Here is a 25,115-nt window from a genome sequence, read left to right on the forward strand (position 1 = left end):
TTGTTGGCCCTCATTAGGAAAACCGAGTATTACTGCTCTTTGATGTTCTCAAACTAGCATTATTTGAGTAATTAAGTCAGCCTGATCAGATGAGCTTTTTCTTTGCAGTTTTTTGTTTTTCATAAGTAGCTAACTTAATGAAATATAATAACAGGTTTCTATTGAGATTGATCTGTAAATAATTCAGCACTAAATAAAAACCTAAGAAATAGTATTAATACAAGTTAACTATAAAAACAAAATCTCTTTAAGAGCCACAAGTATGCATTTGAGAATTAGTTGATTCATGTTCCATTTGTCAAGGTAGAATGCCCTGAAATATACATTCTTACAGTAGTGAAATTAAGAAATGAGAATTTCTTAATTGGTTAAGTGGGATATCTGATTTTCAACATCATTAGAGCTAAATTCAGTTTTGATTTTGCAACAGTATTTGCTTGACCATTTCTATAAAATTTTATATAATAAAATCAGGTTTAAAGTTTAACTTCATGGCATCTAATTATATAGTTAAATTCCTTATGTATCTCATAACTACATATAAGGATCACAGAGGTGATTTTGTGGATTGCTGCTTTGGAAGTATAAGATGTATACAAATTCTTATTCTAGATTAAGGATATCTTTACTCTGAAAAATTGTTCAGGCTAGCTGACAGGTTGTATTTTGAATATTGCCCAGATCCACTGGAACAAAATGTGTGTCTTCGTAAATGTGAGTCAAGAGTATGGCATGTACAATGAAGATATTCATTATGTCTCTAGAAAGTTAACAGGTATTGCTCCAAATGGAAGGAAAAGATAATGTGGTCAAGTAAATTTGGGATATGTTGATTTAAAAAAAAAGCTTAAGTGTTACTGAAGATTTCTTAGAGCGTTTAATAATGAAATATTTTATATTAATCAGATTAATCTTAAAGAATTTTGAGTATCTGGTCAGTCATTGATCTTTGTTTTATATAACTTTTCCTCCCTTCACAAAATAATATGCAAATTCCATGTCATACCATTTTATTAATGGGAAAAAAGAAAATATCTCTTCTTTCAGGGGACTTAAACATGAAAAGTCACCACATGTAGGAAATTTTGTATATGAATTTAATGTATTCAATTCTAATTTTCTGACGTTTCCTATTTGAGTTTTAGTTCCTTGAATTTTTAAATGGTTAGAAAGGAAGGATAAGATGGAAGAACAAATTCAACAAACTGAACTATTAATAGATTCAAGACTTTGCATTGTCTTTTATGTGAAATGCTTTTTGGGTGAGATACTTATTTGAATGGATTTTTACAGAATAAGTAAGATAATAACTTACTAAAGTCTTCTGAAATTATTACTCTGTGCTGTTTGGTGTGTTGCAAGATCTATTAGTGGAGAGAACTGTACTACCATAATGTCCTCTGATTAATGGGAGTGGTTTGTGATTTAAAAATTATTACTTCTGACTCAGTTCAGTCACTCAATCATGTCTGACTCTTTTCGACCCCATGAACGGCAGTACGCCAGGCCTCCCTGTCCATCACCAACTCCCGGAGTCCACCCAAACCCATGTCCATTGAGTTGGTGATCCCATCCAACCATCTCATCCTCTGTCGTCCCTTTCTCCTCCTGCCCTCAGTCTTTCCCAGCATCAGGGTCTTTTCCAATGAGTCAGCTGTTTGTATCAGGTGGCCAAAGTATTATCCGATAGTTTGTTTTCCTAAAAATTTGAGACTTAATTGCTCATTTCTATTCACTTGTCAACCTTATCTACATTTATGACTTCCAGTTTCCTTTTATAATATAGTCTTTGGTTTTCAAGGTTTGAATATATATCAGAACATAAACTGCATGATTTTTCAAGTTTATCATATAATTGTTCATTATACACATATCTGTATTTCAGATGGAGCAGCTATCGGATGAAGAAATTGACCATGGTGCTGAAGAAGACAGTGACAAGGAAGATCAGGACCTAGACAAAATGTTTGGAGCCTGGCTAGGGGAGCTAGACAAACTCACTCAGGTTAGAAACAGTGCGTGAAAAACTGGTTGAGAATTTTAAGTCATCACTATGTGTTCAAATTTTACTGTGTAGACCTCAGGATATGAACACAGGTTATGTTTTAAAATACTGCTATAAAGAGAAAATGTCCAAAGCATTAACAAGTAAATGAATAGTAACTCTAGGTACACAAGATACTCTCTTCTGTGGTTAGTTTAAGGAGGTTTTTTTTTTTTTTTAATGCTTTTGACAGAAGTTCTGTGTATCTAGAGGGATTTCTAAAATCTGTTTTATAAATTGAGTTGCTGGCTAAAAAGTTTTAAAGCCTAAAATGTAAAAATCTAAATTTTAGCAAATCCTATTTCGTAACAGTGGAGTGAACACATTTTACAACATAAATGATATCCTCACATGCAGATATTTTCTATTACATGATCCCAGAATACTGACGAAGTTTCATCCCTGGCTTTATTTTAAAACAGTGGCAAAGTTTTTTCATTTTCTTTTATTGGATCTTTGTTTTGTCTTTTAAAGAATTATTTTGTCCTCTAAACAATATCACTTTTTAGAATAAAAGCAAATACTATTACTACCCTGGTTAATACATTATATTCAATATATATGAAGATAGTTAATTAACTGTATTAAACAACTCTAACTTTATGACGGGTTTCCCAGGTGGCTCAGTGGTAAAGAATCCACCTGACAATGCAGGACACGCAGGAGATGCAGCAGGAGATGTAGGTTTGATCCCTGAGTTGGGAAGACCCCTTGGAGTAAAAAATGACAGCCTGCTCCAGTACTCTTGCCTGGAAAACCCCATGGACAGAGGAGCCTGGCAGGCTGTAGTCCATAGGGTCACAAAGTCAGCATGAACAAGCGTGCACACAACTTTACAACAATGAAAACATTAGAACAAGACTTATTTCATTCACTCTTAACTAATATCTCTGGGAAGAACTTTTGTTTAAATTGCTTAAGTACGAAATTCGTTAACCAGTAGCAGAGTAGATGGTAAAGTGGAAACTTAAAGTACCGGTTTTTTTCTGTATCTCTTTCCATATCATTCTGGAATTGAAACTGAGAAGCTGTTCATGTAATTCTCGTTAGATCATTTTGAAAGGCAGACATGTTTGTGACCATAACCTGTTAATGATGAGTTTTGAGAAGAACGCTTTACTAGGGCTGCTCTGGTAGCTCGGCTGGTAAAGAATCCTCCTGCAATGCAGGAGATCCCAGTTTGATTCCTGGGTCAGGAAGATCCCCTGGAGAAAGGATTGGCTACCCACCCTAGTATTCTTGGGCTTCCCTGGTGGCTCAGATGGCAGAGAATCCACCTGCAATACTGGAGACCTGGGTTTGATCCCTGGGTTGGGAAGATCCCCTGGAGGAGGGCATGGCAACCCACTCCAGTGTTCTTGCCTGGAGAATTCCGTGGACAGAGGAGCCTGGTGGGCTACAGTCCGTGGGGTTGCAAAGAGTCGGACACAACGAACGACTAAGCACAACCAGCACAGCACAGGATTTCATAAGGTCATTCTCTTCATCTCCAGTCAGGAGAAATAACGTTTGTGGTGATAAAGCTCTTTTCTTCTGTAGTTACCAAACCTAATTTTAGTTTAATTCTTAATTTTTTTTAAAAAAAAGAAGTGATTTTGGCATAGAGATGATGACTAGGCTATGCAGTTCTGTGCTGAGGAAGTAAAGGAGTGGAAATAGAAAATAATAATGAAGGAAAGTATGTGAGAGCCAGTTGTCGTGTGTGGGGTTTCCATTTTGTTTGTTTGTTTGTTTTTGGCTATGCTGCACAGCTGGCAGGATCTTGGTTCCCTGATCAGGGATTGAACCTGGGCCACAGCAGTAAAAGCCTGGAATCCTAACACTAGGCACCCAGGGAACTCCCAGGAGTTTCCTTGACTGTGTGTTTTATTGTCCATCCTTGGGGAGAGGCCAAAAAAGAGGAAAGACAGGCAGATACAAGCCTAGCCACTCTAGGTGGAGTAGACTTGATGCTGCTCCACTGTAGGTAACATTTCTACTGAATACAGGGAAATCTTATGTATATTTGTATAAACCTTCTGTATATTTTAAATCCCCTGACATACACATACACATGTAAGAGCCATTCATCAAAAAAGCTGGGTCCTAAAAAATGCTTTGACCATCCTTTTTTATGTATGAAGCTGTCTTACAGAGAAAACAGGTTAAAACTGTTGGAGAATATTTCTCACTGCTATGCGTGCATGCTAAGTCACTTCAGTCATTGCAACTCCATGGACTTTAGCCTGCCAGGCTCCTCTGTCCACGAAATTCTCCAGGAAGAATACTTGAGTGGGTTGCCATTTCCTCCTCCAGGGTATCTTCCTGACCCAGGGATCGAACCTGTGTCTCTTATATCTCCTACATTGTCTTTGTCAGGCAGGTTCTTTACCACTAGTATCACCTGGGAAGCCCCATATCCCTCACTGCTAGTAAGTTACTTTTTAACACTTTGGAAATTTTCAAAAAATATTTTACTAAGTTAGTGGCTAAAACTTCAGAATTGATTATTTTAGTTCGCCACAGTCATCCATGCACCTATATCATACAATGTTAATGGATTTTCAACTTTATATTAAATCATTTTTAAGTTTCTAGTGGCTGTTGAATCTTCTGAAATTGCTTGTAAAATTTTGTATGTATTTGTATTTTTCTGCAAGAAGTTTCATGGCTTTTATCATATTCTCAATGACATCCACTCCCAACCCAATTCCACCACCACTGAAAAAATAAAAAAGGTTAAAAAAAAACACTCCACTAGAGTACCCATTTCTTGGCATCAAGGAATATTTCCTATCATTTCCCTTTCTGCTCCAGCACCACGGACACAGCAGATAATTAATAATAAGTATTTGTTTATTTGAACTGATAAATAGATTGACTTTTAATATGTCCTAAATTATCTTCAGGTTTTACTGAAAACATTACCTACCTATCACTCTTCATTTCCACTGAGAGAAGGCGAATTAGGCCTTAACTTGTAGTGGAAAAATTAGGTTTGAGGTTAAAGAAGAATTTCCTAGCTGTTTCATTAAACTTTGAAATAAAGCACTGAACAGTTGTGGATCTCCTTCAGATGATAGCTTGAAAAACTGGGTAGATACTATCCAAATGGATTTAGTTGAAACAAATGAATAAAAAAGATAGCACTCTATCTAATTCTGTGATTCTACAAAAAGATTGTTCAACATTCTTTTTCATTTGAAATCTATTTGATAATTAGAGAAATTAAAAATTTGAAAGACTAATCCTGATATTTGCATAGTTAAAAAGACACTGAATAACTACTGACCCTTTCCCTGAATTTCTTTGTTGTAACCACCTTATTTTCCTTATTGTAGAAAGGTTGGAGAGAAAAAAAGGGTCATTTAAAGAGGTGGTGAGTTAACTTACAAAACACCCTACCCTAAAGTGTAGAATGTAATTGTAGACTTAGCACAGGCAATATAGCTGGGTTATAGTTTACACTCACCTTGATAGAACATGAAAAGAACAGGATATTCTATCATTGTTTGAAGTTACAGCCACTTTCTGTTAAGATCGTGGCTCTCATAATTTTGAGTCCAGAATTGTGCCTTATTTTCAGAGTATTTCATTCTAAGAATGTGGTTAAGTTGGACCAAAAACAAATTCCTTTGAGGAAAGAGATAACAAAATTCTCTACATTATTCCTTTTTATTTCTTATCCTCATATCCCATATTCATGTACCTACCTTATTGTATAGTGAATTTATGTAAAATGAGCTCAGCCACTATACTCGTGGTATTTGGGAAGATACTTACTCTGAACTATGACTATGTCATGTGCCTTAAGTAAGCATATATCTAAAAATTGAAAAAACTATAACCAAAATTATGTGAAAACCAATTATGCTTTTCCCCAAGGCTAATACTTAGAAGAACTTGGATTTTATTAACTATTACATGACAGTTCACTTACTCATAGAATAAACTTTATTCATCTTTTATTATAATTGAGACCTGAATTTAATATGACTCATTAAACTTTCTTTTTATAAAGAGTTTGGATTCTGACAAGCCCACGGAACCAATAAAAAGATCTCCTCTTCGCCAGGAAACAAACATGGCCAATTTTTCTTATCGCTTCTCCATATACAACTTGAATGGTAAGATGTAATTGAAAATGAAATGTAAAATAGTATGTTAAGTTATATAAGGTGGAAATAATACAGCAACAATTCCAAATAGCTCAATATAAAAACTATATATGCATAACAACTGAGTTCTTATATTTCTTGATTTGTGCATTTTATTACTAATTCAGATTATCAGAGAAAAAAACTAACTGGAATATAACTAGTTTCCTAGTTATTAGTAATTGACAAAGTATATCCTCACATGGAATCCTACAACAAACTTAATTGTGTTATTATATTTGCAGTGGGATAAAGTCCAGTGAAATTACTTGTTGTTAATTTAAAAATCAGCCCTTCTGGCCTTTATTTAATGAACTATACCTAGTGGAGCTGACATTTCAATCTGTAATTTTTTTAGGTCTTAACATTTTTCTTTTTATGCCCTCAGATCTTTAGGTATTAACATCTCTACCAGGGCTATGGTCATATTAACACTTAGAGCCTCTGGTGAAAAATTGCCTGAGGGATGTTGGTTAATAGAACAGTATAAAATTTTTCTATTTTTTTTATCTTTCAACTCATAATTTTATTCTCTATTGATTACCACAAATCTTAAAAGATGGGCTCTTTGCTTCTGAAATTTTCTCTTGGAGTTTAAAATGAACAAAAAACTGTTAGAACTGTGGTATTTGATAGGCTTTATGCCCAATAGGGTGATTTTTTTTTTTTTTTTTTGCTTTTCCTCCTGCATTTGTTGACTGATTTATAGTAGAATGTGTAAATTCTAATTCATTGTGTTCTGGAAACATTGCAGAAGCTCTGAATCAGGGAGAAACTGTGGATCTGGATGCCCTAATGGCCGATCTTTGCTCAATAGAGCAGGAGCTCAGCAGTATCGGTGCTGGAAATACTAAGCGTCAAATCACAGAAACAAAGGCCACTCAGAAGTTACCCACTAGCCGGCATACATCAAAGCATGGCACCTTGAAAGGACTGTCTTCTTCGTCCAATAGGATAACTAAACCGTCTCATGCCAACTACTCCCTGGATGACATCACTGCACAGCTAGAACAGGCCTCCTTGAGCATGGATGAGGCTGCTCAGCAGTCTGTGCTAGAAGATACTAAGCCCTTAGTAACTAATCAGCACAGGAGAACAGCGTCAGCGGGCACAGTGAGTGATGCTGAGGTACGCTCTATTAGTAACTCCTCTCGTTCAAGCATCACTTCTGCAACCTCCAGCATGGACTCTTTGGATATTGATAAAGTAGCACGCCCTCAAGAACTGGATTTGACACATCAGGGGCAGCCAATTACCGAGGTAAGTGGATGAAACTTTCTTCCCTGTTATTTCAGTATTAAGGAGGCAATGGTATTTTTTCCATCCTGTTCTAATAAACTTTCTTGTTTTTTTCCTACACTTAAAATTTATCAGAAATACCTCTGAGCTAAGTTTTAAAATCAGACTGTAGAAAGAATGTATTACCAGATACAGCAGTGTCACAAAGATGATAAAGAAAAAATTTAGTTTTTTTGGTTTTAGTCTTATGACTATTTGAAGCCCTTAAATTAATGTCAGTTGTATCATATTATTAAGAAGCTTGAAATGTGATTTATATTTGATACTTTATAGAATTAAGATAGCTATTAAGCTGATAATTGCTTTTTAATGTGTTTATTATAAAATGGCCACTTGAGAAAATGGCTCATATCCCCATTATAGTTCTCCTAGATTATAAGTTCTCAGCATTTACTCCATTTTAGTATCAAAGAGTTGATGCAGTGTGGTGGAAAGAACCACTGGACTTGGAGTCAGAAAACTTGGTTCCAAGTGTCACTACCCATTGGTCCTCTATGAGTTATTCAGTCTTGTGAACCTCAGTTTCTCATAAGTAAAGTGGAACTAATTGTACATAGTCTGTCTTCTTCATACTGTGGTTCAGAGTGTCAAAAGTGATATAATAGACATGAACAGATTTTAAAAGATGAAGTTTTTCTGATATGATGGCGGTGAGGATAAGGAATGGATTTGTGATGAAATAAGTTTAGCAAAAGCTGAGCTTGATAAAGGAGAATTTTTTAAATTGAGTTTTGTTCATCAAGGGGAAAGCAATTTTGTTATAAGGTAGCAGCAAGAAAAAAGAAAATGGATGGGGCAGAATAAAACCAGCCTTCCATTCAGTTTATGTCTACAATGCTCTCCAATAGAGTAAAATAATTTGTATTAATCAGAACTAAGTTAAAATCTTACAAAACATTGTTTAAGGACTTGTAGAGAATTCAAAATTTGTATCTGTTACATTGATTTAATTTAGTTGGTCAATTTCTATCAGTCACTAACTCTTGGTATCCACTCATTTACCTAGCTTCACTCTGGGCATTGTAGAGCTCAAAAGAAGCACGAATCGTGATAATTTGAAGATAAATTTGAGTTTTGTTGCTTGTAAAGGAAGTTAGCAAATTATATCGAAGAATAAATTTTTGTTTATTTAGTGAGACTTTCCTAAATGGTTTATATTCTGTAGAAAACTGCTTTCTCCATTGTGAAACCTGGGCATTATCTTTAGCACCAGCTCCTTAGCATGTATCACTTACATCTATTAGACTTACCTGTTGGGATATGAGTAATATTTTATTAGAAATGTGCTTTCTTGTTTATTCTGTGTTTTGTATGTTCTTTCTTTTCAATCATATTATTTTGTGTTGGGTCAAGAGGCATGGGGGCAGGTAATGAGCTAATTAAGAATCTTGGTGTATGTTTCCATCTGTAAAATACATTCCTTATAAAAGTTCCCTCAGTAAAAGCACACTCTTTATAAGTAACAGTTGAAGAGCAAATAAAGTAAAAAGTGAAGTCTTCTCCTAGCAAACACTTCACATGGTATCTAGTGGTATCCATGGGCAAGGATGCCAGTGTACAATGATATAATATTTTAAGATAAGACCTAATGTAAAATTTGGTGAGTAAGCCAGGAAAAAACAAGGAAAGGAGTTAAAGTTTTTTCCATCAGCCTGTTTTTTTGCCTTGCCAAGATGGGTAGAAAAGTGGTTTAACAAATCTGGAACTTGTTTCAGTATACTTTTTTTCTGGATCTAGTCTGTTCTGATTCAAGCCAAGAAAACTGAAGGAGGCTTACTAGATCCCAGCCCCATGTATTAAATTGCCTCCAGACTCAAATACAGTTTTTTACAAAATACTTTAGCTTTTCATGCATGGAGTTAAAGAGTCATGAAGTTCTAAAGAGACTTGTTACCAAAAAAAAGAAAAAACTGCTGCGCATGGCACACATGCATGCTATATTCTGCTCCCAGGGGAAAGCGCTTTCTACTCTCTTAGCTGATTCTTGGTGTATTTACCTATCATTAAATCTACAGTTATATTGCTGTATCTTGATTTTTTTTTTTCTTCAGTTGTTTGTGTTACTGACTGACTTCTCACTTTGGAAAATGAGGATATAGCTAATTAGGATATAGCGCTCCTTAGACAGTTCCCCTCTTTTCTCCCCTCCCCTTCCAATTTATTTTGGTTGGGTAACTATTCAGTGTTTATATTATCATGACCTGTATACTTGCAGTTCACTACTGAACTGTATATACTTTCATTACATTCCCTTTTGGGGACATTACCTTTTGCTTTTCCTGGAATTCTTTAAAATTTAAAATAGTTTTTTGTATGCTTATTACTATTTCAACTCTAAACTTTCTCCCAGCTGATTAAATCTTTTATTTGGTTTGATAAAATTGGTTTTATTAGTTTCATCTTCTTAATATTCTTTTTTGTCTTTTGAAATCTTTAGTATCATCATTCTTAGGTCTTTTCTCTCAGGTGGGTAAGCTGCTCCACGGAAGACTCTTCCAATCCCCTGCATGGAGGGCATGTACTTTGTTGTCAGGGCTTTACAGCCCCTTGGGAAAGAAGGCATGGGGTATGGAATGGTCCTCATCACTACCTTCCATTTAATCGTTCGAGGTCAGGGTTTCTCACCCATCATCACTGTTCACATGCTGGGCCAGATAATTGTTTGTCGTAGGGAGCTCTGCTGTGCATTTGTAGAATGGTTAGCGGCATCCTGGCACCTGTCTGCTAGGTGTCAGAACTGAATGTCCTGTGCTGTGCTGTGCTTAGTCGCTCAGTTGTGTCCGACTCTTTGCAACCCCACGGACTATAGCCTGCCAGGTTCCTCAGTCCATGGGGATTCTCCAGGCGAGAACACTGGAGTGGGTTGCCATGCCCTCCTCCAGGGGGTCTTCCCACCCCAGGGATCAAACCCAGGTCTCCCGCATTGCAGGCAAATAGATGCTCTGCCTTCTGAGCCACCAGGGAAGCCTGCCATAACTGCATACATCCTTCTAATTATAAAGTCTCCAGACATTGGTACATGTTCCCTGGAGGCAAAATTGCCCCCATTTGAGAATCACTGTGTTAAATAGAAAGGTTTAACAATAGCAGATCTGAGCCTTTTTTTTTTACCCCATGGGAAATAACCTTGGATTTTCCTTTTCCTGGCATTCTTTTACTAGAAACTTGATTAATATAGAATGTATCCAAGTAATATTGTTTATTGTAAATTGACCCTGATTGGTGATTGCATATGGACCAGGAAGACTGTGAGTGAACTCTAGAAGCCTATGAAAAGACACTGTGCTTGATCATGGTGTGCAGTGTGTGACTCTTGTAAGTGAGCATGAACATATGCCTCCACCGACTCTGGAATCTACACACATTGGCTTCAAAATGCACGGCTGCTTCCTGTGGAGTGTGAAGTTTCCCTAGGCCAGGGTGATGTCTGTGCTTATTCACATGATCTCTTTCTCTTACAATGGTCCATAAAGGTCCCTGGTGGGTTGTGTAAATCCCTTCTGAAGATAGCGTTGTCGCATGCTAGCACATTGTCTTTCTGCAGAACTGAGTGAGCCTGGTGCCAAGCTGTGGTCTCTTGGTCCTATGAATGAATATCAGTCTGAACCTGAGACCACTGCTGGTGGAGGAGAAATCTGGGAATTAACTGCTTTCTCAAATATGCTTTCAGCCAATCCTGCTTTTAGTCCCACCTTCACTTCTGCTGCTTCGCTTTGAGGTTACAAAATGTAAATTGGGGTGCTTCTCTGCTTTTCTCCAGTTTTGACTTAGCATTCAGCTTTCCTTGGGCATGCTGAGTTGTGTACACTCAGCCAGATGCTTCTAGCTTCCAGATTTTTGTCATGTCTTCTCATGAGTTTGTCTTTGACACAACAGCAACAACAAAATCTTTTTTCTTTGTTTTAGCAGGATTTATGGAGGGAGTAGAACTGCCTCATTGGCCATTCATAGTCTCCTTCTCCTGTCTGTAGTCTCTTAGCCGTGGAGTGCCCCAGGGTGCAGGCGTCAGACTGCCCTTCTCTCTGTCTACTCCTTTGGTGATCTTATACACTGACAACTCCCCAGTTTTAATCCCCATCTCATTTATTTAAGGTACACTAACCCCCCTTACATCCTAATCCCTCTATAACAGTGGTTCTCAACTAGAACCTAGTTTGTCCCCCAGGAGACACTCAGAAATGTCTGGAGACATTTTTGGTCATCAGTGATAGAAGGGTGGTACTGATGTCCGGTAAGTAGAGACCAGGGGTGCTGCTAAAATCCTACAATAGGACAGCCCCCACAACAAAATTATCTGACCCAAAATACCATCAAGGTTGAGAAGCCATGTTCAAAAGTCAGTTAGCATCTATCACTCACTGTCAGCAATACGGCAGTAACACCGTGTTGTGCAAAGCTGTCTGTTGACAGTTTCTGATAAAGATCAAGAAAGGACCGGCATTAAACATCTTTAGGTTCAAGGGAATACAGGTTTCTTTAGCCAGTGTCCCTCCCTGAACTCCAGGCTCATACATCTTCTTTTTAATCAACGCCTGTATTTGGTCATCTGAAAAGTAACTCAGATTTAACTGGTCTAAAACTGAAGTCCCGATCTTTTCTCCCAAACTTATTCCTCCCACAGTCTTCTCCATCTCAGTTAACGGCTATTATGTCCTTCCAGTTTATCAGCAAAATGCTTAGAGTCTTTACCTCCTCTTTGATTCCCCATCCTCCTTCCAATCCAGCAGCCGATTTTGTTGCCCTAACTTCAGAATATATCCAGACTTGATCACTTCCCACCACCTTCACAGCCATCAGACCAACATCGTCTTGAGACACACAACTAGTCTTCTGTGTTCACCATTCCTTTAACAGTCTGTTATCCCCATGGCAGCCCTGAGTGGTCCTATTAAAGGTAAGTCAGATCTTGCCCCTCCTGTTTTCAAACCCAAAGGCTTTGTATCTTACCTGTTTTCAAACCCAAATCCCTGCAGGGCCTTACCAGATGGGCTTTCTATGGCTTGCCCCTACATTCCTTTCTTCCCTCCCTCTCTTGCTCTATCAGTTCTTTGCCAATAGTCAGAGCCTACTTCAGAGCCCTTTTACCTGCCCCCCCACCCCAGCCTGGATACACTTCCTCAGGACAGTACCCCTTTACTGCCTTCAGGAGTTTGCTCACATGTCACTTTTCCAGTGAGGCCTTCTCTGATCACCCTGTTTTAAATGAATTCTTCTTCCTCTGTCCTGTGAGTACTTACCTCCCTTTTCTTAAAAATTGTTTATTTGTTTATGGCTGCATGGGGTCTTCGTTGCTGCGCTTGTCTGTTCTCTAGTTGGAACAAGCAGGGACTACTCTGTTGTGGTGTGTGGACTTCTTGTTGCGGTGATTCAGAGCACAGGCTCTAGGCACAGGGGCTCAGGAGTTGTGGTAGGAGGGCTTGACTGTCCCACGGTGTGTGGGATCTTCTCAGACCACAGGCCGAATCTGTGCTCCCTGCCTTGGCAGGTGGATTTCCAGCCACTGGACCACCAAGGAAGCCTGTTATCTCCCTTTTCTGCTTTATTTTTCTGTTTATCACCATTTAGAATAGTATATATTTGACTTTATCTTACTCTAAAAATTTTGCTTGTGTGTCTTTTCCACTTGAATGTAAGCTCCATGAGGAGAGGAATTTTCAAAATTTTTCTATGATTCCTAATGTATCTTTAGCATCTAGAACATTATTTGGCTCAAAAGAGAAGCAGTCAGATATTTGAACAAGCATTTAAATATATGCACGTGTTCAGTTCATCTTTGTCTAGAAGTTCTGTACTCTAAAATTATCAGCACTTTTCTTTCAAGATGGTTAGACAGAGTGCTTCAGGTGAAGTAGCATATGAAAATCTGATAGTGAAACTTTTTTTTAGACACCTCTAAGTTCTTTAGAGGCAGTAATTATACCTGTTCTAAAGAAACCTAGGACAGAATAGTTACTCTCACTGAAGTTTAGTGACACTAATACCAGTTAGAAAAATCAATTTGAGATTGGTACTATTGCATCTTGGGGATGTGGGTATTCAAACCGCCCATCTGAAAACAAAGTAATTTTATAGCTTTTCTTTCTGCCTCCTTGCTCTCTGAAGCCAACGGGGTAGGCATAGTATTATTTCACATCAGGAAGAGTAAGTCTTTTTCTTTTGCCTTTCTTTCTTGACTTTTGTTGAAATACTGTGCTTTCAGGCACTTCACATATGTTATTTCATTTAAGCCTCCAACTGTCCTTTTGGTAGGGGCGTTATTCCAAAGAGGGGATTAAGTAGGTCAAATAACTGGGAAGTCTGTTTTTGAATTCCAAAACTATAACATTTACCTCCCAGCTTTTATCAGTGTCTTAAAAGTAAAGTGAAGCTGATCATCAAAAATGATTATTTCCTGAATGTTTGATTTAGCATAAAAATATGAGTTTATTCTATGGATAAACATAAAAATGAATTACAGAATTTTAGTATTCTTAAGAAATCCATCAGTAGTGTTCATTTGCTGTTTTTAAATTTAGAATTCATTGTAGCTGAAGTAATAAAGACTATAGCAACGTGAAATAAATGTTACAGTTGACTTACTGGTACTTTTATTCACATTAAAAGATAAAACAATACTTTTTAATAAGATAGCAGTTTGCAAACTTAAATAGTTATTGCATGTTATAAATTTTATATAAAGTAGGGTTTACTGATAAAAAGGTTAGTGCTATAATATACCTGTATATTTATTCTCTGGTGGGATTTAAACTAACAATTCCTCTGAATTTGGAATCTTATACACAAAAATATATTTTTAAAATGAAAATGCTTTTAGAAACATTTACTGAAGCTTATGGTAGGTTCAAAAAGTTTGCTGAATCTTTAAGAATATTTGATGATGTATTGTAAATATTTTGATAGGAGAAATTTCTAAATATCTGAGCTACTAAAGCTTTTCAATGTTGTGGTTTTTTTTTCCCCCCTCATGTGTATAGGTTTTTTTTTTTTTTTTAATGAAATCTCTATGGATACACCAATGTGTTAATAACTTGTGATATGCAACATAGCATATGATAGCTTCAGTGTAATTCCTTTACTTCTTTCACTTTCCAGAACTATTTCAAGAATAAATGTGTGCAGAAATCTTGAGATATTGGAAAGAAAACAGCAGTTGTGTTTGTTGTAATATCAGGTGGCATTGGCCTTGAGGTCCCAAGTTATTCTCAGAAATCAACTTTTTGCTCTGAGATAATAACTAGATGGGAGCTCAGGGCTTTCTGAAATTTTAAGAGGCCTGTGTATCTGAAAGATTGGCGTTACTAGTTATTACAACTACGTTTCTCCTAAAATTCTAATGGCTATGTTGCTTCATCTTACTGAAATTTATCCACATGTACCAACTTGGTGTTTTAATTCTAGATTTCACTGGCCTAGGAAGGTAATAGAAAGGATAGGTACAAACACACCACCCAGTCAACACTGGCATATATGCCCTGATCCTTGTATTGTGGATTTTAGATACCTGAAAGTGAAAAAGCATTTTTATTTGGGTTTAGGTCTGTTTTGTTTTGTGTCGGGAGAGCTGGTAAAGAACCTTATACTGCCTATATAATGGCCAGTTAAATATCTAGGAGAGGAATAAAGAGAAGAGGAGGGGAAATAGAAAATAATATCAGCTACTGTGTTATTGCTTATTCTGTGCTGTGCTTATTCTGTGCTGGCTTTATGTATCTTAACACTGAATTTGTACAGAGCCTTGAGAATAGGTACCATTACCACTATTTTACAATGAAAGGAACTAAAGCAGAAAGTGACTAGGTAACTTGCCCGAGGATTTGAACCTAGGCAGTCTGGTTGTAGAGCTCCTACAGCGTTACCTTGCTGCTTCATCATAAAATTGAAGGAGAATCTAGACAAGGCTAGAACAGCCCGTGCATCTCAGATCCAAGCCTAGAGACAGAACTACAGGGCAGTAGGAAACAGGCAAAGAGATTTATGTAGTAACATCCCCATCTGGTGGTGTTTTAGTATATTCCTGAATATGTTGTTAAAATTGAACAACTATAAGCTAGCTGTAATCTAAATGAATTGAGGTTTAAATAAAATTCAAATGATGGCTGGTGGTTTCCCATTCTTCTACTAATAATAATGTTATTATTACTCCTTTAATTTTTATAGTAACATTTGGAGATAAATGCTGTCATTATACCATTTTACACATGAGGAAACAGGTTAAGTAATAAGCCCAGAGTCATATTGCCAGGAAATGACTGAGCTGGGGCTTGAACCCAGGCACTCTGGCCACCCCATTAGGGTCTGGATTCTTAACCGTCATGCTATATTTATTTTTAATATTAGTGAAGAGCACATAAACTCAGTATAAGATGGATGTAAATCTGTTTTATTGAAACATTAATATGCATTCACAAACCTCCACTTTCTTCCAGTTGTTATCTAAAGTGTTAGCTACCAAAAGAAAATGTTGTATTTTGTAACCACGACTCTGGTTGAAGGTCATTCGTTTCTTGATTATGGCTCATATTTCAGATCACTGCTTTTCTACACATCCTCCCCAACAAGATTCTGGCTCATAAATGGTACACGTTATAGGTTCAGTTCAAGAAAGTAGTGATTCATAACTTACTTTGCAGAGATTTGTGGAGTTTTTGAGAGATTGATAGAGAACGTGATAGCTTTGTAACAAATGAAACTTTTTGAAACTGAGACAGTGTAGAGCAAAGTTTATGTGAGTTGACCTTCACATTCACGTATGTGTTTTAAACACAGATTTTAGATTTATGAAAGTACTGATAAAGACAAGGTAAAACTGGGGACTTCCCTGGTGGTTCAGTGGTTAAGATTTCACCTTCCAGTGCAAGGGGTACAAGTTCAATCCCTGGTCGGGCAGCTAGGATATGCCTCTTAGCCAAAAAAAAAAAAAAGCAAACAAACATAAAACAAGCAATAGTGTAACAAGTTCAGTAAAGATTTAAAAATTGGTTCCCATTGTCTTTGATACTTCCCATGTGTACATTCATCTTTGGTTAGGATGTGTTGAATTTCAATAACTAATAAGGTTCCATCATACTGTTTAACATGGCATGTAGCCATCTCTTGTTGAACACCTTAGATTATGATTTTTTTTTAACTAGCCAGTAAGCATTTGGAAATATGATGGGAGCTTGTGTGAGACTGAGCCTAGTGAGAATAGATTTATTTTTTAACTTTTTATTTTGAGATAATGTCAAGCTTAGACAAATTTGAAAAAATAGTACAAAGAACTCATGAAAGTCTTACTCATGTTCACTAATTTAACATTTTGCCACATTTACTGTATTATTTTATATATATATATATTTTTTCCCCTGAACTAGTTGAGAGTTGGTTGCATTTTTCATGTCCTTTTAGCTGTTAAGTACTCTATTCGTAAGAGTGAGGATATTGACAATATAGATTTGATAGGCCTCCCATTGATGTGCTGACTGACACAGTGTTATAGAATGTGTTGAGTGAGAAAATATAGAGAGAGGAAAGCAAAATCAGTCTTGGTCTGGCCAAGCCTGTGGCATGAGAGCCAAGAAGAAATAGCTATTCATACATTCCATAAATGCTGGAGTACCTGGACACTGTGTTGGGCTGTAAGGGATAAAACTGTGAACATAATACACGGTGTCTTTATGAGATTATAATTTATTGTATGAGGAGAGGGATGTCAGAACAGACAACCAAAGCAATTTTAGTACAGTAAGGCAAGTACTATAAGAGGAAAGACAGTAACTTTGGTTAAAAAGTCATTGATGACTTTGAGAATGAATTACAGGATGCATTATAACTCAAAGGATGAAGACTTTGGAGAAGAAAGGTGGATGCTAGATTGCAGGGAATTATAAGTGCAAGAGGTACACTGTAGCTGAATTCGGGAAACTTTGCAGTAAAAAGTAGAAAATAATAATTTAACAAGAGGAGGGTACTCAAAAGAATATTTTTCCGTCCTTCCCATCCCCAATAAGCTGGACCAGTTGAGTGTCAGAGACTGGGATATTAGAGGGGGAATGAGTGGGATCTAGGACATGGTGTAGCTTTGGAGGGGAGAAGCAGGTATTAACTCATGGAACTGGAGAGAAGGATGAGAATATGGACATAGCTGTAGGATACCTTTTAGAGATGAAGATTGTCAGGATAGATCCGTGTGGTTTCCTTAGAATGGAGGGAAGTGAGGGCATATGAAGAGGTGAAAGAGTGAAACCAGGAACTTGAAGAACTTGGAAACTACTTAGAACAAGCTTAGAGGGAATGATAGAGAGGAGAGAAGAGAGCGAGTGCTGCCAAACAGCAGTTAAGGCCCATTTGAAGTTCAGAATTATGAATTGGTACTGGACAAGGTATTTCTGGGTAATTCTGCCATAGAGCTCTACTGTCCAGAAGAAGAGTGAGGTTATCTTTAAATTGTAAAGAGCTAGGATCATGAGGTTCTTACCTTTTCTATTTCTGCACAATACAATGAGGTGCATGCAACTTTTCATTACTATTTTGTTTCAACAGTTCATTTCAGTGATCTTTTCTCTTCCTGCATGGTAATGAGAACTGCCCTTTTCCACCTCCTTTACCTATCATTTTCTTCCTGCATTTTCACAGCATGCTATTTCTCTGAGATGTCCCAGCAAGCAGGCCAAGCGTCATATTGACTTCACAGAAGAACAGGCTGAACTGACACCTGTAAGTTCTGTAATCATGTCCGTTGGGACTACTGAAGTATCAGTGAAGAGGAATGCATTCTTTAGAACTCCTGATGGTTAAACCTTGTCATATATCTCAATTTTTTGAATAGAAATTAAACCAGGCTTAAAAAATACATGAGCATATGAACAACCATATGATACAGTACCATTACATATTAATACTCATGGTAAGATTGTGTTGGTGATAGTGTATCTGGTATAGAGAAATTTTGTATTGGAACCTGAACCACATACTTTCTTTTTTGTTCTTAAGCTAAGGGCTTCTGTAAATTTCTCAAAATATTACTAAATTTAACTGTTCTTCAGAATGGGGATATCAAGCATATGACTTCTGTACCAATGCTTAACTGAAACCTAATTTCTTTAAAAATGTTTCCTCTGGTCATTGATTAACGAACCTGGATGTTTTAGAGCTGTGCTGTTCCATGCGGTGACCACTAGCCAGATGAGGCTGTTGAATACTCCAAATGTTAATCCAAATGGAGATGCACTATAAAGATAAAAATACATGCTGGACTTCAAAGACTTAGTACAAAAAAATAAATAAAAGATGCTAATATTAGTTTATTTCACCATTTTCTTTTTACTTTTTTAAAAAATGCAGTTACTAGAAAATGTTATATTTGTAGCTCGTATTGTTTTTCCATTAGACAGTGCTGTTTCAGGGTCATCTATGAAGCATTGAAAAAAAAATTCCCACCCACCCCCCCCCCCCCAGTTGAATAAGATTCCCTCTGACCTCTCCTTCTCCCCTCCTCCTCTTCCTCCCTCCCTTCCTGTCCTTTAAAAATACTGGTAGTAACCCAGTGAATTGATTTCACAAGTCACTACTGGGTTATATCCTGCTTAGTGAAAAACTTTCTCCAACCTTACCTCTGGCCTGTCCCCTAAGGTCCTAAGTACCAGCCACACTTACTAATCATATCTGCATTGTCATCTCTTCCACTGAGGCAGCAGTGCTCAGTCCTTTCAGCCCCAATACCCATATCTTGTAACAAATAATTTATAACATTATCTTTACTATCCCAAACGAAATTCATAAATAATATAACTTACCTACACCCCCCCCCCTTTATAGTGGTTTTAATGCCCTATCACCTAGTATGAGGGAGAAATAGCCAAAAGTAATTTATGATATTTTAATGTATATATTTTCGTTTTTAAGTGGTTGGCCATTTAAAAACTGTATTAAAAGACACAATGAAAAAATAGTCAAATCCTACACTTACTTACAATAAGAACTTTGGATTTAAGAAAAGGGAGAAGATCAGAAGTCATTTTTACAGGAAAAAGAAAGAAACATGAGCGGACCCAGAATTAAAACATACTATGACACATCATAACAGACAAAACACACACCTCTATATAGTAACTAATAAAAGGGAAATAACCTTAAATGAAGTAGGAATAATGTGCTGATACAATTTATATATTACCAAAGAAAAGAAAATGAAGAAGTGCAAAATTCTTGCAAATAAAATGACTTTTATTTGTAACTGTAGTGACAGAATTATTCTCTGCCTTGTAGCGTGGGGTTAGGTAGTAATAAAATTATTTTTACATTTGACTTTTTACATTATAGATTCTCATTGTGCTGTATTTTAAATAACTCTGAAAGACAAGCAGTTGAAATATTTTAACACAATCTGTGTTAATGAAACTCAGTGAAATTCCAGCCTTTCATTTCTTTTCATTATTAGTATTTAGTTCTTAATTCTGTTAAAAGCAGTTTCAAAACTCTTATCATTTACTTGCATGTGACAGAGTGCACTCTGATGCTACCAGTTTTGGTATTGGCAATTTTTTTTTATACTTCAAGCTGATTTTCCATTGGCGAAATGATTTCCCAATGTAATGAGTAATTCTTGGTAAATGTTGAACAGATTGTGCAGGCTTCCCTCAATTTCTGGTAAGTAAATAGCATTCCTGGAATAGTCATTGAATATCAGAATTACACAGAAATACTTTGTGCTTATATGTAAAATGGAGTTATTGAGTTTGAAACTCAGATTGTTATAAACAGAAATTCCCAGCTATATGATTTTCCATATAAGGACATTAAAAATTCATGTGTGACATGGGACTCTGGTTGTTAATTCTGTGGCATTGTTCCATGCTTGCAGGGGATCTAGTATTTATGACTTCCCCCCTCGTAAATACCAGTAATGCCCCTTCGTCCTCACTGTGACAGCCCAGAGTATTGTGACAGCCCAGAGTATTCCCAGCTTCCCCTGAAATGCCTCCCAGAGGGAAGCACCACCAGCACTGAGAACCACTGGTACCTCCCTTTGCGTTGTCTGTGCCCTCCACCCCACTCGGAGCTGCCTGCTACTCATCCTGCAGGACGTTAGACTCGAGGCCTTTCCAGAAATAGTCTGCGGAACCTCTGATTTGGGTTCAGACACTGTCTCTGCCTCTTACTACCACTTACTGCACTGTAGTTGTCCGTTATCTCCCTATTAGATGCAAAGCTCTGAGACCAGGTAATGCCTGTCTTGGGTACCTTTGCATCTCCTGTGTCTGGCATGGTTCCAGGCTCAACATTGAATAAATAATTGAGTAAATGAAAAAAGGAGAGAATAAAAGACAGAAAGAAAACAGGCTAATAAAGAAAATGGGCTATTTTTAATGAATTAAAAATAAGCTGCTGACTTTGCATTAGTGGTGAATGAAAGAAAATATAAGAAGGCCCTACATGCAGCTATGTGCATTTTTGTTACCCAGAAACATGTACCAAGACAGAGACTAATTTAATGATGTGCCCAAAGCACTGTCTTTCCCTTCTCTCAGTCCTCCAACTGAACACCACTCTCCTCATCCCTCTCGCATCCTTCTCCAGTAACCAGACCTCCCTCCACCCCCACCTCCATTCTGAGGAATTCTAGAGCCATGTGTGACTGGCACCAGTAGGGAAAGATAGATAAAGGAAGGCATTTATTGACAGAAGGCATTTGCTGCTTCTGGTTTCTAGATTTTTGATTTTTCAGCTATAATCCCTGTAGTTAGAGGGAACATGGAGCCCTAACCTCCCTCCCTGCTAGCAGTTAAGTAGTACATGCCTGTCCCAAACACGTGATTCATGATCTTGTTCAGCTACATTTATGGTCTCATTTTTTAGATGTGTCATTCTTGGGGGTCACCAATCATGATTATCTCTTTTTTTTTTTAAAGTTCAGTATTTAAATCTTATTTTTGAGGAATATTATTTTTGTACAGTATTATTATGCACAATAAATATTATTTTATTTAAACCTTCAATATTTTAAAATCAGTAACTTCTACTTCAGGGTCTCTAAACAAATCCAGTTAGATAAAATCTGATCAGATAGTTTTTTGGGTTTTTTTTTTTAGTAATTTGAAGTCTTGAGGTGATTTGAGTTTGAAGATGAAGTAAATTTTGTAAGACTTTTTTTTAAGTTTGAACTTGAATTTAATGTCTAGAGTTTTATTTATTTTGGGCTTCTCTGATGGCTCAGACAGTAAAGCGTCTACCTACAATGTAGAAGACCTGGGTTCGATCCCTGGCTGGGGAAGATCACCTGGAGAAGGAAATGGCAACCTACTTCAGTATGCTTGCCTGGGAAATTCCATGGACAGAGGAGCCTGACAGGCTACAGTCCATGGGCTTGCAAAGAATCAGACATGACTGAGCAACTCATACCCACACAGAATTGTATTTACCAAAGAATAATGGGTTTTGATGGCCTTAAGCAAAATTTTTTTTTAATTTGAAAAATAATTATCTACATAGAGATATTCTACTCATTTTGGGCATCTCTGAGAAAGTAATTTTTGTGAGTAAGATAAATAAGACTAGGCTTTCAAGAAATTATTTTCTATATGTTTTACGTAATCATGTAATAATATGTTTTTGTCACTATATAGGAATAACAAAAAATGAATAGGAAAAGGGCAATGAAAGTTACAGTTGGTCTTTTTAGTTGTCCTCAGTATGCCTCCTGGTCTTAGCTAATTGCTAACCTCAAATTAAATTCAGTTTGCAGAAGTTTTGCTTATCTACTGTTTTTCTAATAGACAAGTCAACTAATATTTACCTTCAGGAGATGATACCATCTAGGTAATTGAAGCCTTAGAGATGATTTTCTTTGTGCTTGTTTGACCTTGTTAGTGCTGATATTGATGAATATATTCAATTTTTGTTTTAAACCTTGGGGTTTTTGTTTTGGTTTGGTTCTGGCTGGTTTTTTACCACCTAGGTGTGGGTGAAAGGGCAGGTATGCTTGTAAGGCTCATCTTGAACTAAAAAAAAACACACAGGCAATGACATACAATATAGCAAAACAACTATAGTATAGGTACAAGTAAAAGTTGAGTTAATGTTATTTTTTGTAATAGTATTTTAATTTTGAAGTAGTATTTTGTATTATCTGTGACAGTGAGCTTTATGAGAGTAGGTGCTGCTTTAGTATTTATTTTTCTCTCTAAAAATTTGTTTCTCAAGAATAACTTGACAATAACTTGATATATACTTAGATTTATAAAGTATAATGTGAAATATTTTATATAATTCCACACAACTGTGCCATGCATTGTTTTAAATGATGGTTAATAACCACATAAAATTAAAAAATACTTAGAATTATTTAGGGATAAGCAAGTCTGAATTACACATATATCAAAAAAAGCTGCAATTTATACTGTATGAGTTCAATAAATATGAATGCAATACTGAAACAATTTAAAGGGAGAAAAGGACACTTAGGAACTGTGTTATTCACAAATCATTTTTATGAAAATATATAAATTTAACCAATTTAAGGTGCAACACTTCATAATATTTTGTTTATGTCATTCGTTTACAAGTCCTTTACTTGGGCAGTGCAGTACTATTAGTATGTAATAAGTGAATTCATAAAATTTTACTGAAAACATGATACCATTAGGCAAAATATTTATAAACATTTTTCCTCTTGTAGCTATGATAGCAATGTGTAGCTATCATTGATCAGAAATAATTGCAGAAGTTTTAAAACTGAGGTGTGTTTTTTTTCCCCTCCTCTCTCATTTAAAGCTATATAGGTCTTGTATAGGCTTTAACAAGAGGAAGAAATATGGTTAGTCATTGGGTTTTGACACCTACTTACTTGTGCTGCATGAACAGCACTCGCAAGCACAACCCTGGGAGACAAGCTGCTGCTCCATGATCTTTGCAGGGTGTGATCCCTTTTCCCAGAGTGAGGGACCATCAGGGCTAGAGCATGACTCTTGGCACAGGCGGGTCTCTCCCTTCCCTTCTCTTCTTTTTTTTTTTTCCTGTTTTTAAATTTAGGTACATTTCACTGAGTTTAGGTGAAGTATGAAATTAATGGTAGAGAATCATTCTTGCTTTGTCTACTTTATATTTTAAACTCATGAAACCTCCACTGACTTCTATTGCCTTTTTTTGTTTTGTTTTTCTCTCTTTTCCTGCACAAGCACTCCTATCTGGACAGGGAAACCTCCCTTCTTCTGAGAAACATTGCAGGAAAACCTTCTCATTTGCTGACCAAGGTGATACTTCTTCCACCTGCATGTAAATATTTATTGACTTGTAGGTAGAATGTAATTTCTGTTTTTGATTGTGCTCTCAGATTACTGAGGTTGTGCTTTCTTGTTTCTGCATCCTTGTTCTCAATAGAGGTATTTTTTCCTCTTATTGAAGGTAATTATTTATTGACCTTAATGACTATCAGAAAATATTGAGAGTAGAAAATATTTGCAATAGTTTTTCTAGTTTTTAACTTTTATAAATACCTGACAATCTTCCTAAGTATGTTGCACTTTTCTAGTTTAACATTGTGTTTCATTTTAAAGTCTAAAAATCATTGCTTGATTTTAGCTTTTACTACTAATGGTCATGCATGCTGTGAGTTTCTTTAGCAAACTTTGTTTTCTAATTTTTGTTTATATTATCAGTGCCTCATTTAATTATTTATTTATATAAACATAATCTTTACATTAGTTTAATAAAATTAGAAGAGCAGGCTACAATTTAAATTTCTCAGTTCTTTGTCCTCAGAATGGTTTGAATTAGTCTAGCTGGATTTTCATTGGGCTGGTATTTTACAATTTAAAATCATTTAACCATTATCATCATTAACTCAAGGAAGCACAGGATAGAGGGAGTTGAATAGCTTTCTGCCTCTTTACAAATCATGTTTTTATTTTGTTACTTAAATGTTAAATTCAAGCATGTCTGACTTAGTTATAGATAGTTTCTGAAGAATATACAAATTATGGCTAATTTCACTAAATTTTTATTATTGTATCTGAAATTTTCTTTAAAAAAATTATTTAACTTTATAAACTTGCGAAAGAAAATGGTAAAGCTAAAATTAAAATCTCCCTGAGTGTCCACATAAAGAGAAGACCCAAGAATCAGCGATAAGAACTTTCTTTTTCTTGAGTTTCTCTCCTGGAAGGAGATCTAGGAATAGGATAGAAGCAGCTTAAAGATGAGGTAAGTTTAGAAATCTAAGCACATGATAGCCGTGTACTTTATAACCATAAAGTTCACTCTCCCTCTGGAATTCACTCTCAGAGCCTCATTTAGGATCTCTCTAGATCAGACTTCTCTCCCTGAGAGGTTGCGGTCACACATTTCCTGGAGGATGCCCAGCACCTCCGATTCTTTGAGTCTTCAGCTCCCTTACCCACACTATCCCTGAGGCCTCATAGTTTCTATCTGTTGTTGTTTTTTGGCAGCTCTATTTCTGTTCAGGATGTTTCCACTCTCCTAGTTGCCCAGGTTCAAGCCCTCTCATGCTTCTCTTCTCACTTACTGTCTCAAAGCTCTAATAAGCCTGTCAGAATCGTCAGGATTGACTGAATTCATCCATCCATTTTATTCCCATTGCCACTACCCTAAAACAGCCTCATATTTTTTCTGTTTTTGCCTGTCACACCTCCAGTACATTT

At 36.5% G+C, this 25,115-nt stretch overlaps 1 protein-coding gene across 17 annotated transcripts in view; it reads left to right on the forward strand.

Annotated features, from left to right (window-relative positions):
- RAPH1 (Ras association (RalGDS/AF-6) and pleckstrin homology domains 1) overlaps positions 1-25,115 on the forward strand; it is a 102,949-nt gene that overhangs the window by 40,213 nt on the left and 37,621 nt on the right. For 8 of the 17 annotated variants that reach the window (XM_086344646.1, XM_086344692.1, XM_086344736.1 and 5 more), the window contains exons 2-6: positions 1,886-2,005; positions 6,045-6,150; positions 6,935-7,440; positions 18,094-18,174; positions 23,634-23,708. In XM_086344646.1, coding sequence (XP_086200772.1) covers positions 1,886-2,005; positions 6,045-6,150; positions 6,935-7,440; positions 18,094-18,174; positions 23,634-23,708 — 888 coding nt within the window. The remainder of the gene's footprint in view (positions 1-1,885; positions 2,006-6,044; positions 6,151-6,934; positions 7,441-18,093; positions 18,175-23,633; positions 23,709-25,115) is intronic. The other 9 variants (XM_086344664.1, XM_086344722.1, XM_086344783.1 and 6 more) reach the window with 3 other exon arrangements.

This window comes from Bos grunniens, chromosome 2 (genome assembly GCF_055505025.1).
Source record: "Bos grunniens cultivar Pamir isolate PY7600 chromosome 2, Bosgru_T2T1.0, whole genome shotgun sequence".
Taxonomy (NCBI): Eukaryota; Metazoa; Chordata; class Mammalia; order Artiodactyla; family Bovidae; genus Bos; species Bos grunniens.